The sequence below is a fragment of the Lampetra planeri genome, chromosome 28, assembly GCF_965212315.1.
Source record: "Lampetra planeri chromosome 28, kcLamPlan1.2.h2, whole genome shotgun sequence".
Taxonomy (NCBI): Eukaryota; Metazoa; Chordata; class Hyperoartia; order Petromyzontiformes; family Petromyzontidae; genus Lampetra; species Lampetra planeri.
The window spans coordinates 3434218-3448960 of record NC_136134.1 but is presented as its reverse complement, the minus strand read 5'-3'; the positions used below and the strand labels follow the sequence as shown (position 1 = coordinate 3448960).

Genomic DNA, 14743 nt, shown 5'->3' with positions numbered 1-14743 from the left:
TTCTGCAACACAGTCCCCTACACCAGTAATACCATCAGCTTCAACGACAAATCCAACAACTGAGACCACAACAACAGAAACATCTACTGCAACACGGTCCTCTACCCCAGTAGTGCCATCACCTTCAACGACAAATCCAACAACTGAGACCTCAACAACAGAAACATCAACTGCAACACAGTCCTCTACCCCAGTAGTGACATCACCTTCAACGACAAATCCAACAACTGAGACCTCAACAACAGAAACATCTACTGCAACACAGTCCTCTACCCCAGTAGTGCCATCACCTTCAACGACAAATCCAACAACTGAGACCTCAACAACAGAAACATCAACTGTAACACCGTCCTCTACCCCAGTAGTGCCATCACCTTCAACGACAAATCCAACAACTGAGACCTCAACAACAGAAATATCAACTGCAACACAGTCCTCTACCCCAGTAGTGCCATCACCTTCAACGACAAATCCAACAACTGAGACCTCAACAACAGAAACATCTACTGCAACACAGTCCCCTACACCAGTAGTACCATCAACTTCAACGACAAATCCAACAACTGAGACCTCAACAACAGAAACATCAACTGCAACACAGTCCTCTACCCCACTAGTTCCATCACCTTCAACGACAAATCCAACAACTGAGACCACAACGACAGAAACATCTACTGCAACACAGTCCTCTACCCCAGTAGTGCCATCACCTTCAACGACAAATCCAACAACTGAGACCTCAACAACAGAAACATCAACTGCAACACAGTCCTCTACCCCAGTAGTGCCATCACCTTCAACGATAAATCCAACAACTGAGACCTCAACAACAGAAACATCAACTGCAATACAGTCCTCTACCCCAGTAGTGCCATCACCTTCAACGACAAATCCAACAACTGAGACCTCAACAACAGAAACATCAACTGCAACACAGTCCCCTACACCAGTAGTGCCATCAACTTCAACGACAAATCCAACAACTGAGACCTCAACAACAGAAACATCTACTGCAACACAGTCCTCTACCCCAGTAGTGCCATCACCTTCAACGACAAATCCAACAACTGAGACTTCAACAACAGAAACATCAACTGCAACACAGTCCTCTACCCCAGTAGTGCCATCACCTTCAACGATAAATCCAACAACTGAGACCTCAACAACAGAAACATCAACTGCAATACAGTCCTCTACCCCAGTAGTGCCATCACCTTCAACGACAAATCCAACAACTGAGACCTCAACAACAGAAACATCAACTGCAACACAGTCCCCTACACCAGTAGTGCCATCAACTTCAACGACAAATCCAACAACTGAGACCTCAACAACAGAAACATCTACTGCAACACAGTCCCCTACACCAGTAGTACCATCAACTTCAACGACAAATCCAACAACTGAGACCTCAACAACAGAAACATCAACTGCAACACAGTCCCCTACACCAGTAGTGCCATCAACTTCAACGACAAATCCAACAACTGAGACCTCAACAACAGAAACATCTACTGCAACACAGTCCCCTACACCAGTAGTACCATCAACTTCAACGACAAATCCAACAACTGAGACCTCAACAACAGAAACATCAACTGCAACACAGTCCTCTACCCCAGTAGTGCCATCACCTTCAACGATAAATCCAACAACTGAGACCTCAACAACAGAAACATCTACTGCAACACGGTCCTCTACCCTAGTACTGCCATCAACTTCAACGACAAATCCAACAACTGAGACCTCAACAACAGAAACATCTATTGCAACACAGTCCTCTACCCCAGTAGTGCCATCACCTTCAATGACAAATCCAACAACTGAGACCTCAACAACAGAAACATCTACTGCAACACAGTCCTCTACCCCAGTAGTGCCATTACCTTCAACGACAAATCCAACAACTGAGACCTCAACAACAGAAACATCAACTGCAACACAGTCCCCTACATCAGTAGTGCCATCAACTTCAACGACAAATCCAACAACTGAGACCTCAACAACAGAAACATCTACTGCAACACAGTCCCCTACACCAGTAGTACCATCAACTTCAACGACAAATCCAACAACTGAGACCTCAACAACAGAAACATCAACTGCAACACAGTCCTCTACCCCAGTAGTGCCATCACCTTCAACGATAAATCCAACAACTGAGACCTCAACAACAGAAACATCTACTGCAACACGGTCCTCTACCCTAGTAGTGCCATCACCTTCAACGACAAATCCAACAACTGAGACCTCAACAACAGAAACATCAACTGCAATACAGTCCTCTACCCCAGTAGTGCCATCACCTTCAACGACAAATCCAACAACTGAGACCACAACAACAGAAACATCTACTGAAACACAGTCTCCTACACCAGTAGTGCCATCAACTTCAACGACAAATCCAACAACTGAGACCTCAACAACAGAAACATCTACTGCAACACAGTCCTCTACCCCAGTAGTGCCATCACGTTCAACGACAAATCCAACAACTGAGACTTCAACAACAGAAACATCTACTGCAACACAGTCCTCTACCCCAGTAGTGACATCACCTTCAACGATAAATCCAACAACTGAGACCTCAACAACAGAAACATCTACTGCAACACGGTCCTCTACCCCAGTAGTGCCATCACCTTCAACGACAAATCCAACAACTGAGACCTCAACAACAGAAACATCTACTGCAACACGGTCCTCTACCCCAGTAGTGCCATCACCTTCAACGACAAATCCAACAACTGAGACCTCAACAACAGAAACATCAACTGCAACACAGTCCTCTACCCCAGTAGTGCCATCACCTTCAACGAAAAATCCAACAACTAAGACCTCAACAACAGAAACATCTACTGCAACACAGTCCTCTACCCCAGTAGTGCCATCACCTTCAACGACAAATCCAACAACTGAGACCTCAACAACAGAAACATCAACTGCAACACCGTCCTCTACCCCAGTAGTGCCATCACCTTCAACGACAAATCCAACAACTGAGACCTCAACAACAGAAACATCTACTGCAACACAGTCCCCTACACCAGTAGTACCATCAACTTCAACGACAAATCCAACAACTGAGACCTCAACAACAGAAACATCAACTGCAACACAGTCCTCTACCCCACTAGTTCCATCACCTTCAACGACAAATCCAACAACTGAGACCACAACGACAGAAACATCTACTGCAACACAGTCCTCTACCCCAGTAGTGCCATCACCTTCAACGACAAATCCAACAACTGAGACCTCAACAACAGAAACATCAACTGCAACACAGTCCTCTACCCCACTAGTTCCATCACCTTCAACGACAAATCCAACAACTGAGACCACAACGACAGAAACATCTACTGCAACACAGTCCTCTACCCCAGTAGTGCCATCACCTTCAACGACAAATCCAACAACTGAGACCTCAACAACAGAAATATCAACTGCAACACAGTCCTCTACCCCAGTAATGCCATCACCTTCAACTACAAATCCAACAACTGAGACCTCAACAACAGAAACATCAACTGCAACACAGTCCTCTACCCCAGTAGTGCCATCACCTTCAACGAAAAATCCAACAACTGAGACCTCAACAACAGAAACATCTACTGCAACAAAGTCCTCTACCCAAGTAGTGCCATCACCTTCAACGACAAATCCAACAACTGAGACCTCAACAACAGAAATATCTAGTGCAACACAGTCCTCTACCCCAGTAATGCCATCACCTTCAACGACAAATCCAACAACTGAGACCTCAACAACAGAAACATCTACTGCAACACAGTCCTCTACCCCAGCAGTTCCATCACCTTCAACGACAAATCCAACAACTGAGACCTCAACAACAGAAACATCTACTGCAACACAGTCCTCTACCCCAGTAGTTCCATCACCTTCAACGACAAATCCAACAACTGAGACCTCAACAACAGAAACATCAACTGCAACACAGTCCTCTACCCCAGTAGTTCCATCACCTTCAACGACAAATCCAACAACTGAGACCACAACAACAGAAACATCTACTGCAACACAGTCCTCTACCCCAGTAGTGCCATCACCTTCAACGACAAATCCAACAACTGAGACCACAACAACAGAAACATCTACTGCAACCCAGTCCTCTACCCCAGTAGTGCCATCACCTTCAACGACAAATCCAACAACTGAAACCTCAACAACAGAAATATCAACTGCAACACAGTCCTCTACCCCAGTAATGCCATCACCTTCAACTACAAATCCAACAACTGAGACCTCAACAACAGAAACATCAACTGCAACACAGTCCTCTACCCCAGTAGTGCCATCACCTTCAACGATAAATCCAACAACTGAGACCTCAACAACAGAAACAACAACTGCAATACAGTCCTCTACCCCAGTAGTGCCATCACCTTCAACGACAAATCCAACAACTGAGACCTCAACAACAGAAACATCAACTGCAACACAGTCCCCTACACCAGTAGTGCCATCAACTTCAACGACAAATCCAACAACTGAGACCTCAACAACAGAAACATCTACTGCAACACAGTCCTCTACCCCAGTAGTGCCATCACCTTCAACGACAAATCCAACAACTGAGACTTCAACAACAGAAACATCTACTGCAACACAGTCCTCTACCCCAGTAGTGCCATCACCTTCAACGATAAATCCAACAACTGAGACCTCAACAACAGAAACATCTACTGCAACACGGTCCTCTACCCCAGTAGTGTCATCACCTTCAACGACAAATCCAACAACTGAGACCTCAACAACAGAAACATCTACTGCAACACAGTCCTCTACCCCAGTAGTGCCATCACCTTCAACGACAAATCCTACAACTGAGACCTCAACAACAGAAACATCTTCTGCAACACAGTCCCCTACACCAGTAATACCATCAGCTTCAACGACAAATCCAACAACTGAGACCACAACAACAGAAACATCTACTGCAACACAGTCTTCTACCCCAGTAGTTCCATCACCTTCAACGACAAATTCAACAACTGAGACCACAACAACAGAAACATCTACTGCAACACAGTCCTCTACCCCAGTAGTTGCATCACCTTCAACGATAAATCCAACAACTGAGACCTCAACAACAGAAACATCTACTGCAACACGGTCCTCTACCCCAGTAGTGCCATCACCTTCAACGACAAATCCAACAACTGAGACCTCAACAACAGAAACATCAACTGCAACACAGTCCTCTACCCCAGTAGTGCCATCACCTTCAACGAAAAATCCAACAACTAAGACCTCAACAACAGAAACATCTACTGCAACACAGTCCTCTACCCCAGTAGTGCCATCACCTTCAACGACAAATCCAACAACTGAGACCTCAACAACAGAAACATCAACTGCAACACCGTCCTCTACCCCAGTAGTGCCATCACCTTCAACGACAAATCCAACAACTGAGACCTCAACAACAGAAATATCAACTGCAACACAGTCCTCTACCCCAGTAGTGCCATCACCTTCAACGACAAATCCAACAACTGAGACCTCAACAACAGAAACATCTACTGCAACACAGTCCCCTACACCAGTAGTACCATCAACTTCAACGACAAATCCAACAACTGAGACCTCAACAACAGAAACATCAACTGCAACACAGTCCTCTACCCCAGTAGTTCCATCACCTTCAACGACAAATCCAACAACTGAGACCACAACAACAGAAACATCTACTGCAACACAGTCCTCTACCCCAGTAGTGCCATCACCTTCAACGACAAATCCAACAACTGAGACCACAACAACAGAAACATCTACTGCAACCCAGTCCTCTACCCCAGTAGTGCCATCACCTTCAACGACAAATCCAACAACTGAGACCTCAACAACAGAAATATCAACTGCAACACAGTCCTCTACCCCAGTAATGCCATCACCTTCAACTACAAATCCAACAACTGAGACCTCAACAACAGAAACATCAACTGCAACACAGTCCTCTACCCCAGTAGTGCCATCACCTTCAACGAAAAATCCAACAACTGAGACCTCAACAACAGAAACATCTACTGCAACAAAGTCCTCTACCCCAGTAGTGCCATCACCTTCAACGACAAATCCAACAACTGAGACCTCAACAACAGAAATATCTAGTGCAACACTTTCCTCTACCCCAGTAATGCCATCACCTTCAACGACAAATCCAACAACTGAGACCTCAACAACAGAAACATCTACTGCAACACAGTCCTCTACCCCAGCAGTTCCATCACCTTCAACGACAAATCCAACAACTGAGACCTCAACAACAGAAACATCTACTGCAACACAGTCCCCTACACCAGTAGTACCATCAACTTTAACGACAAATCCAACAACTGAGACCTCAACAACAGAAACATCAACTGCAACACAGTCCTCTACCCCAGTAGTTCCATCACCTTCAACGACAAATCCAACAACTGAGACCTCAACAACAGAAACATCAACTGCAACACAGTCCTCTACCCCAATAGTTCCATCACCTTCAACGACAAATCCAACAACTGAGACCACAACAACAGAAACATCTACTGCAACACAGTCCTCTACCCCAGTAGTGCCATCACCTTCAACGACAAATCCAACAACTGAGACCACAACAACAGAAACATCTACTGCAACCCAGTCCTCTACCCCAGTAGTGCCATCACCTTCAACGACAAATCCAACAACTGAGACCTCAACAACAGAAATATCAACTGCAACACAGTCCTCTACCCCAGTAATGCCATCACCTTCAACTACAAATCCAACAACTGAGACCTCAACAACAGAAACATCAACTGCAACACAGTCCTCTACCCCAGTAGTGCCATCACCTTCAACGAAAAATCCAACAACTGAGACCTCAACAACAGAAACATCTACTGCAACAAAGTCCTCTACCCCAGTAGTGCCATCACCTTCAACGACAAATCCAACAACTGAGACCTCAACAACAGAAACATCAACTGCAACACCGTCCTCTACCCCAGTAGTGCCATCACCTTCAACGACAAATCCAACAACTGAGACCTCAACAACAGAAATATCAACTGCAACACAGTCCTCTACCCCAGTAGTGCCATCACCTTCAACGACAAATCCAACAACTGAGACCTCAACAGAAACATCTACTGCCACACAGTCCCCTACACCAGTAGTACCATCAACTTCAACGACAAATCCAACAACTGAGACCTCAACAACAGAAACATCAACTGCAACACAGTCCTCTACCCCAGTAGTTCCATCACCTTCAACGACAAATCCAACAACTGAGACCACAACAACAGAAACATCTACTGCAACACAGTCCTCTAACCCAGTAGTGCCATCACCTTCAACGACAAATCCAACAAGTGAGACCACAACAACAGAAACATCTACTGCAACCCAGTCCTCTACCCCAGTAGTGCCATCACCTTCAACGACAAATCCAACAACTGAGACCTCAACAACAGAAATATCTAGTGCAACACAGTCCTTTACCCCAGTAATGCCATCACCTTCAACGAGAAATCCAACAACTGAGACCTCAACAACAGAAACATCTACTGCAACACAGTCCTCTACCCCAGCAGTTCCATCACCTTCAACGACAAATCCAACAACTGAGACCTCAACAACAGAAACATCTACTGCAACACAGTCCCCTACACCAGTAGTACCATCAACTTCAACGACAAATCCAACAACTGAGACCTCAACAACAGAAGCATCAACTGCAACACAGTCCTCTACCCCAGTAGTGCCATCACCTTCAACGACAAATCCAACAACTGAGACTTCAACAACAGAAAGATCTACTGCAACACAGTCCTCTACCCCAGTAGTGCCATCACCTTCAACGACAAATCCAACAACTGAGACCTCAACAACAGAAACATCAACTGCAACACAGTCCTCTACACCAGTAGTTCCATCACCTTCAACGACAAATCCAACAACTGAGACCACAACAAGAGAAACATCTACTGCAACACAGTCCTCTACCCCAGTAGTTCCATCACCTTCAACGAAAAATCCAACAACTGAGACCTCAACAACAGAAACATCAACTGCAACACAGTCCTCTACCCCAGTAGTGCCATCACCTTCAACGACAAATCCAACAACTGAGACCTCAACAACAGAAAGATCTACTGCAACACAGTCCTCTAACCCAGTAGTGCCATCACCTTCAACGACAAATCCAACAACTGAGACCTCAACAACAGAACCATCAACTGCAACACAGTCCTCTACCCCAGTAGTTTCATCACCTTCAACGACAAATCCAACAACTGAGACCTCAACAACAGAAACATCAACTGCAACACAGTCCTCTACCCCAGTAGTGCCATCACCTTCAACGACAAATCCAACAACTGAGACTTCAACAACAGAAACAACTACTGCAACACAGTCCTCTACCCCAGTAGTGCCATCACCTTCAACGACAAATCCAACAACTGAGACCTCAACAACAGAAACATCTACTGCAACACAGTCCTCTACCCCAGTAGTGCCATCACCTTCAACGACAAATCCAAAAACTGAGACCTCAACAACAGAAACATCAACTGCAACACAGTCCTCTACCCCAGTAGTGCTATCACCTTCAACGACAAATCCAACAACTGAGACCTCAACAACAGAAACATCAACTGCAACACAGTCCTCTAACCCAGTAGTGCCATCACCTTCAACGACAAATTCAACAACTGAGACCTCAACAACAAAACCATCAACTGCAACACAGTCCTCTACCCCAGTAGTGCCATCACCTTCAACGACAAATCCAACAACTGAGACCTCAACAACAGAAACATCAACTGCAACAAAGTCCTCTACCCCAGTAGTGCCATCACCTTCAACGACAAATCCAACAACTGAGACCTCAACAACAGAAAGATCTACTGCAACACATTCCTCTAACCCAGTAGTGCCATCACCTTCAACGACAAATCCAACAACTGAGACCTCAACAAGAGAAACATCAACTGCAACACAGTCCTCTACCCCAGTAGTGCCATCACCTTCAACGACAAATCCAACAACTGAGACCTCAACAACAGAAACATCAACTGCAACACAGTCCTCTACCCCAGTAGTGCCATCACCTTCAACGACAAATCCAACAACTGAGACTTCAACAACAGAAGCATCTACTGCAACACAGTCCTCTACCCCAGTAGTGCCATCACCTTCAACGACAAATCCACCAACTGAGACCACAACAAGAGAAACATCTACTGCAACACAGTCCTCTACCCCAGTAGTTCCATCACCTTCAACGAAAAATCCAACAACTGAGACTTCAACAACAGAAACATCTACTGCAACACAGTCCTCTTCCCCAGTAGTGCCATCACCTTCAACGACAAATCCAACAACTGAGACTTCAACAATAGAAACATCAACTGCAATACAGTCCTCTTCCCCAGTAGTGCCATCACCTTCAACGACAAATCCAACAACTGAGACTTCAACAACAGAAACATCAACAGCAACACAGTCCTCTACCCAAGTAGTGCCATCACCTTCAACGACAAATCCAACAACTGAGACCTCAACAACAGGAACATCAACTGCAACACAGTCCTCTACCCCAGTAGTTCCATCACCTTCAACGACAAATCCAACAACTGAGACCACAACAAGAGAAACATCTACTGCAACACAGTCCTCTACCCCAGTAGTTCCATCACCTTCAACGAAAAATCCAACAACTGAGACTTCAACAACAGAAACATCTACTGCAACACAGTCCTCTACCCCAGTAGTGCCATCACCTTCAACGACAAATCCAACAACTGAGACCTCAACAACAGAAACATCAACTGCAACACAGTCCTCTAACCCAGTAGTGCCATCACCTTCAACGACAAATTCAACAACTGAGACCTCAACAACAAAACCATCAACTGCAACACAGTCCTCTACCCCAGTAGTGCCATCACCTTCAACGACAAATCCAACAACTGAGACCTCAACAACAGAAACATCAACTGCAACAAAGTCCTCTACCCCAGTAGTGCCATCACCTTCAACGACAAATCCAACAACTGAGACCTCAACAACAGAAAGATCTACTGCAACACATTCCTCTAACCCAGTAGTGCCATCACCTTCAACGACAAATCCAACAACTGAGACCTCAACAAGAGAAACATCAACTGCAACACAGTCCTCTACCCCAGTAGTGCCATCACCTTCAACGACAAATCCAACAACTGAGACCTCAACAACAGAAACATCAACTGCAACACAGTCCTCTACCCCAGTAGTGCCATCACCTTCAACGACAAATCCAACAACTGAGACTTCAACAACAGAAGCATCTACTGCAACACAGTCCTCTACCCCAGTAGTGCCATCACCTTCAACGACAAATCCACCAACTGAGACCACAACAAGAGAAACATCTACTGCAACACAGTCCTCTACCCCAGTAGTTCCATCACCTTCAACGAAAAATCCAACAACTGAGACTTCAACAACAGAAACATCTACTGCAACACAGTCCTCTTCCCCAGTAGTGCCATCACCTTCAACGACAAATCCAACAACTGAGACTTCAACAATAGAAACATCAACTGCAATACAGTCCTCTTCCCCAGTAGTGCCATCACCTTCAACGACAAATCCAACAACTGAGACTTCAACAACAGAAACATCAACAGCAACACAGTCCTCTACCCAAGTAGTGCCATCACCTTCAACGACAAATCCAACAACTGAGACCTCAACAACAGAAACATCAACTGCAACACAGTCCTCTACCCCAGTAGTTCCATCACCTTCAACGACAAATCCAACAACTGAGACCACAACAAGAGAAACATCTACTGCAACACAGTCCTCTACCCCAGTAGTTCCATCACCTTCAACGAAAAATCCAACAACTGAGACTTCAACAACAGAAACATCTACTGCAACACAGTCCTCTACCCCAGTAGTGCCATCACCTTCAACGACAAATCCAAAAACTGAGACCTCAACAACAGAAACATCTACTGCAACACAGTCCTCTACCCTAGTAGTGCCATCACCTTCAACGACAAATCCAACAACTGAGACTTCAACAACAGAAACATCTACTGCAACACAGTCCTCTACCCCAGTAGTGCCATCACCTTCAACGACAAATCCAACAACTGAGACGTCAACAACAGAAACATCTACTGCAACACAGTCCTCTACCCCAGTAGTGCCATCACCTTCAACGACAAATCCACCAACTGAGACCACAACAAGAGAAACATCTACTGCAACACAGTCCTCTACCCTAGTAGTGCCATCACCTTCAACGACAAATCCAACAACTGAGACTTCAACAACAGAAACATCTACTGCAACACAGTCCTCTACCCCAGTAGTGCCATCAACTTCAACGACAAATCCAACAACTGGGACCTCAGCAACAGAAACATCTACTACAACACAGTCCCCTACCACAGACATGTCATCAACTTCCACGACAAATCCAACAACTGGGACCTCGGCAACAGAAACATCTCCTACAACACAGTCATCTACCACTTTACTGTCCTCAACTGCTACAATAAACCAAACTTCTACTGCAGGTTAGTGCATTCATTTAAATATACACTATCCGAACTTGACAAAAAAATATAGTGGAATGATGAGGCTCAAAGATGATGGTATAGTGTTTGCTAGTCTTTCACTATTTTATCAATTATACGGTACATTTATTACAAATATCTGTCACTGGGCTATATGACTCATTTACATTTAATATGCATAGAGTACATATTCATCCAAATACTATATTTTCATTCAAGCTACATTTGGCATTAACATTATCAGAGAGTACGAGTACTGTAACACCTCTTGATATTAGTGTAAAGAGTTTAGAAACAAAATTGTTTCTACAAATGTGAAAAGAGATTCAGAACAAGCCAGTAGCGTTTTCGTGATGAACATTTTTGACGTGACCCATGTTCGGGAATATAATAGAAACACCAAGCTTTTTCATGCATCCTTTTCTCATATCGCCTTGCTTCCTTCTTCTGACTCTTCTTTCTGCCGTCGATCAATTATAAAATTCCTACCTATTCTCTTTAGAATCTTTCAGCCAATCACAAGGCCGTTTGCCAAATGGGCCTTTGAAACTGGGTAGCTGCTCCACTCTACCAATAAGAGCTAGCCCAGCTCGCCGCTGAGCCAATAGAAGGTTCCCCAGTTTAACATGTAGGCTTTTGCGACCAAAATTATTCATAATAAAGGTTTTTTGGGTTAGATCGCATAATTTATAAATGTGTCGTAACCCTCCACCACCAGACACGGCCAAACAGTAAAAAATGTGTCACGTTTACAAAGGACAAATAGTTCACTACTTTAGCCCACCGGTGTGGTTGAAGAGTGAATCAACATCATTTAAAATTTGAGTACGACGTTTCGCTGATAATTACATCCAGCTTCATCGGGCAATTTGCCAGAATGGTGAGGCTCTCCTGTTGCTCCGTCTTAAATAGAGCAGCAGCAGGGTGACGTCATAATTTAATTCATTCAGGTGCAGTGATTTGAGGCGTAGAGGAGGAGGGTATTGTAATTATATAATAGATTGGTAATCATTCAATTGTTATTTATTGTTATTTGTTTCCCTTATAAGGAATTGTAATTGTAGTATACATTTTATTTAATAATAAGCTTCCAGGCCACACTAAGCCTGTAGCTGTCAGAGCGATTAAAGTTATTTGTATTTCTCTCAATATCAATGAAATCTCTAATTAGTCTTGGCCAGTAATAATTAGTGTTACACAACACTTCAACGTTATCAAAATCAATCGAGTGTCTTTGTTGACAAGTATGCTCTGCCACTGCCGATAGTTGTGTTTGAAATAATTTAATATTATTTGGTGTTCTTTTAGTCTTATGCTGCTGTTACGTCCCGTCTGTCCAATATAACATCTGCCACATAAACAATTAATCCGATATACACCTTCTGTTGATAATTTAGGCAATTCGTCTTTAGTGCCAGATACCAGTTTTTGAATTTTGTGTACTGTACCAAATCTTATATATAACAAATACAGCCTTACATCGGTAGGACATCATCATTCATAAAAAAAATCAGAACATATTGTGAATGTGATTAAAGACATCAAACATAACCCTAATGATATTCTGGTGAGTTTTTATGTGATTTCTCTATTCACAAATGTTCCAGTGAACGAGTCGCTTAAATTATTTGATACACTAGTAAAGAATACAGGTTTACCGAAAGATATCCCGAAACTAGCTGATCATTGTTTAAATAACACTTACTTCTCATGGAGAGGTAATTTCTATAAACAAAAGGAAGGAGCCGCAATGGGCTCTCCTTTATCTCCCGCTATAGCAAATCTGTACATGGAAAACTTTGAAACAAGAGCACTTGCCTCGAGTACATTAAACCATCCTTTTGGTTTAGATATGTTGATGACACTTTGGTTGTCTGGCCACATGGTAAAGATTCACTTAATGATTTTCTAAATCATCTCAATGCATAAAACCCGGCTATGCAGTTTACCATGGAAATGGAGGTGAACAACAGATTCCCATTCCTATATATGTTGCTGGGACATGGTCTAAATGGCAAAATAACACACAGCGGTTACCGAAAGCAAAAGCACACTGATGCCTATCTGAATGCAGATTCACATCATCACCCAGCTCAGAAATCCTCTCTTATCAAAACACTCATACATCGGGTTAAAACAGAGTCAGATGGTGAAAGTCTAGTGAGAAAGATCAAACATGTTAAAGAAGCACTAAGACAGAATGGCTACAATAATGCTCAAATTAACAGAGCACTGAATGCCAAATCACGAACGCAAAGCAACACTGCTGATAGCGATAAGAGTGTTCAAACATTAAAATACCATATATCTCAGGAGTAACTGACAAATTAGCCCGTGTTTTGCAAAAGCAAACCATTAAAGTGAGATTTGGTACAGTAAACAAAATTCAAAAACTGGTATCTGGCACTAAAGACGAATTGCCTAAATTATCAACAGAAGTTGTATATCGGATTAATTGTTTATGTGGCAGATGCTATATTGGACAGACGGGACGTAACATCAGCGTAAGACTAAAAGAACACCAACGAAATATTTAATTATCTCAAACACAACTGTCGGCAGTGGCAGAACATGCTTGTCAACAAGGACACTCGATTTATTTTGATAACATTGAAGTGTTGTGTAAAACTAATTATTACTGGCCAAGACTAATTAAAGGATCCATTGAAATTGAGAGAAATACAAATAACTTTAATCACTCTGACAGCTACAGGCTTAATGCGGCCTGGAAGCGTATTATTAAATACAATATAGAATACAATTAAAATTCCTTATAAGGGAAACAAATAACAATGAATAACAATTGAATGATTACCAATCTCCATGTATATAAAAGGCAAAGTTGTGAATATGTGTGTCTGTTCAAAATGTTTAGCGTACTTCCCGACATGCAACAAACTGCAAATTTGCCATGTGGGTACTTTCCAGACTGTACACCATGCAAAAATAAATAAAAATACACTTTTTTGGGGGGGGGGGGGGAACTCAATAATGCATATATTTTTTGCACGGCAAGTGAGCTGTGACGTCAAATCTGTCACGTGACCCGCGCATGTAGAAGCATAACGCATTGTAGTGTAGCGTTTAGCGCGCTGCGCTACGAATAGGCCTCAGCAAGGTAAGGTAATTTACCCTTTTTACCGGGTAAAAGGGTAAAGGTAAAGAGTAAA

At 43.4% G+C, this 14743-nt stretch overlaps 1 protein-coding gene across 1 annotated transcript; it reads left to right on the top strand.

Annotated features, from left to right (window-relative positions):
• Positions 1–353: 353 nt before the first annotated feature.
• On the top strand, positions 354–7704 carry LOC144728259 (uncharacterized). Its single transcript, XM_078607567.1, has 2 exons — positions 354–7149; positions 7635–7704. Exons 1-2 carry the CDS (start codon positions 1808–1810, stop codon positions 7702–7704), a joined length of 5412 nt encoding a protein of 1803 aa, XP_078463693.1. The 5' UTR covers positions 354–1807.
• The last annotated feature ends 7039 nt before the right edge of the window (positions 7705–14743 follow it).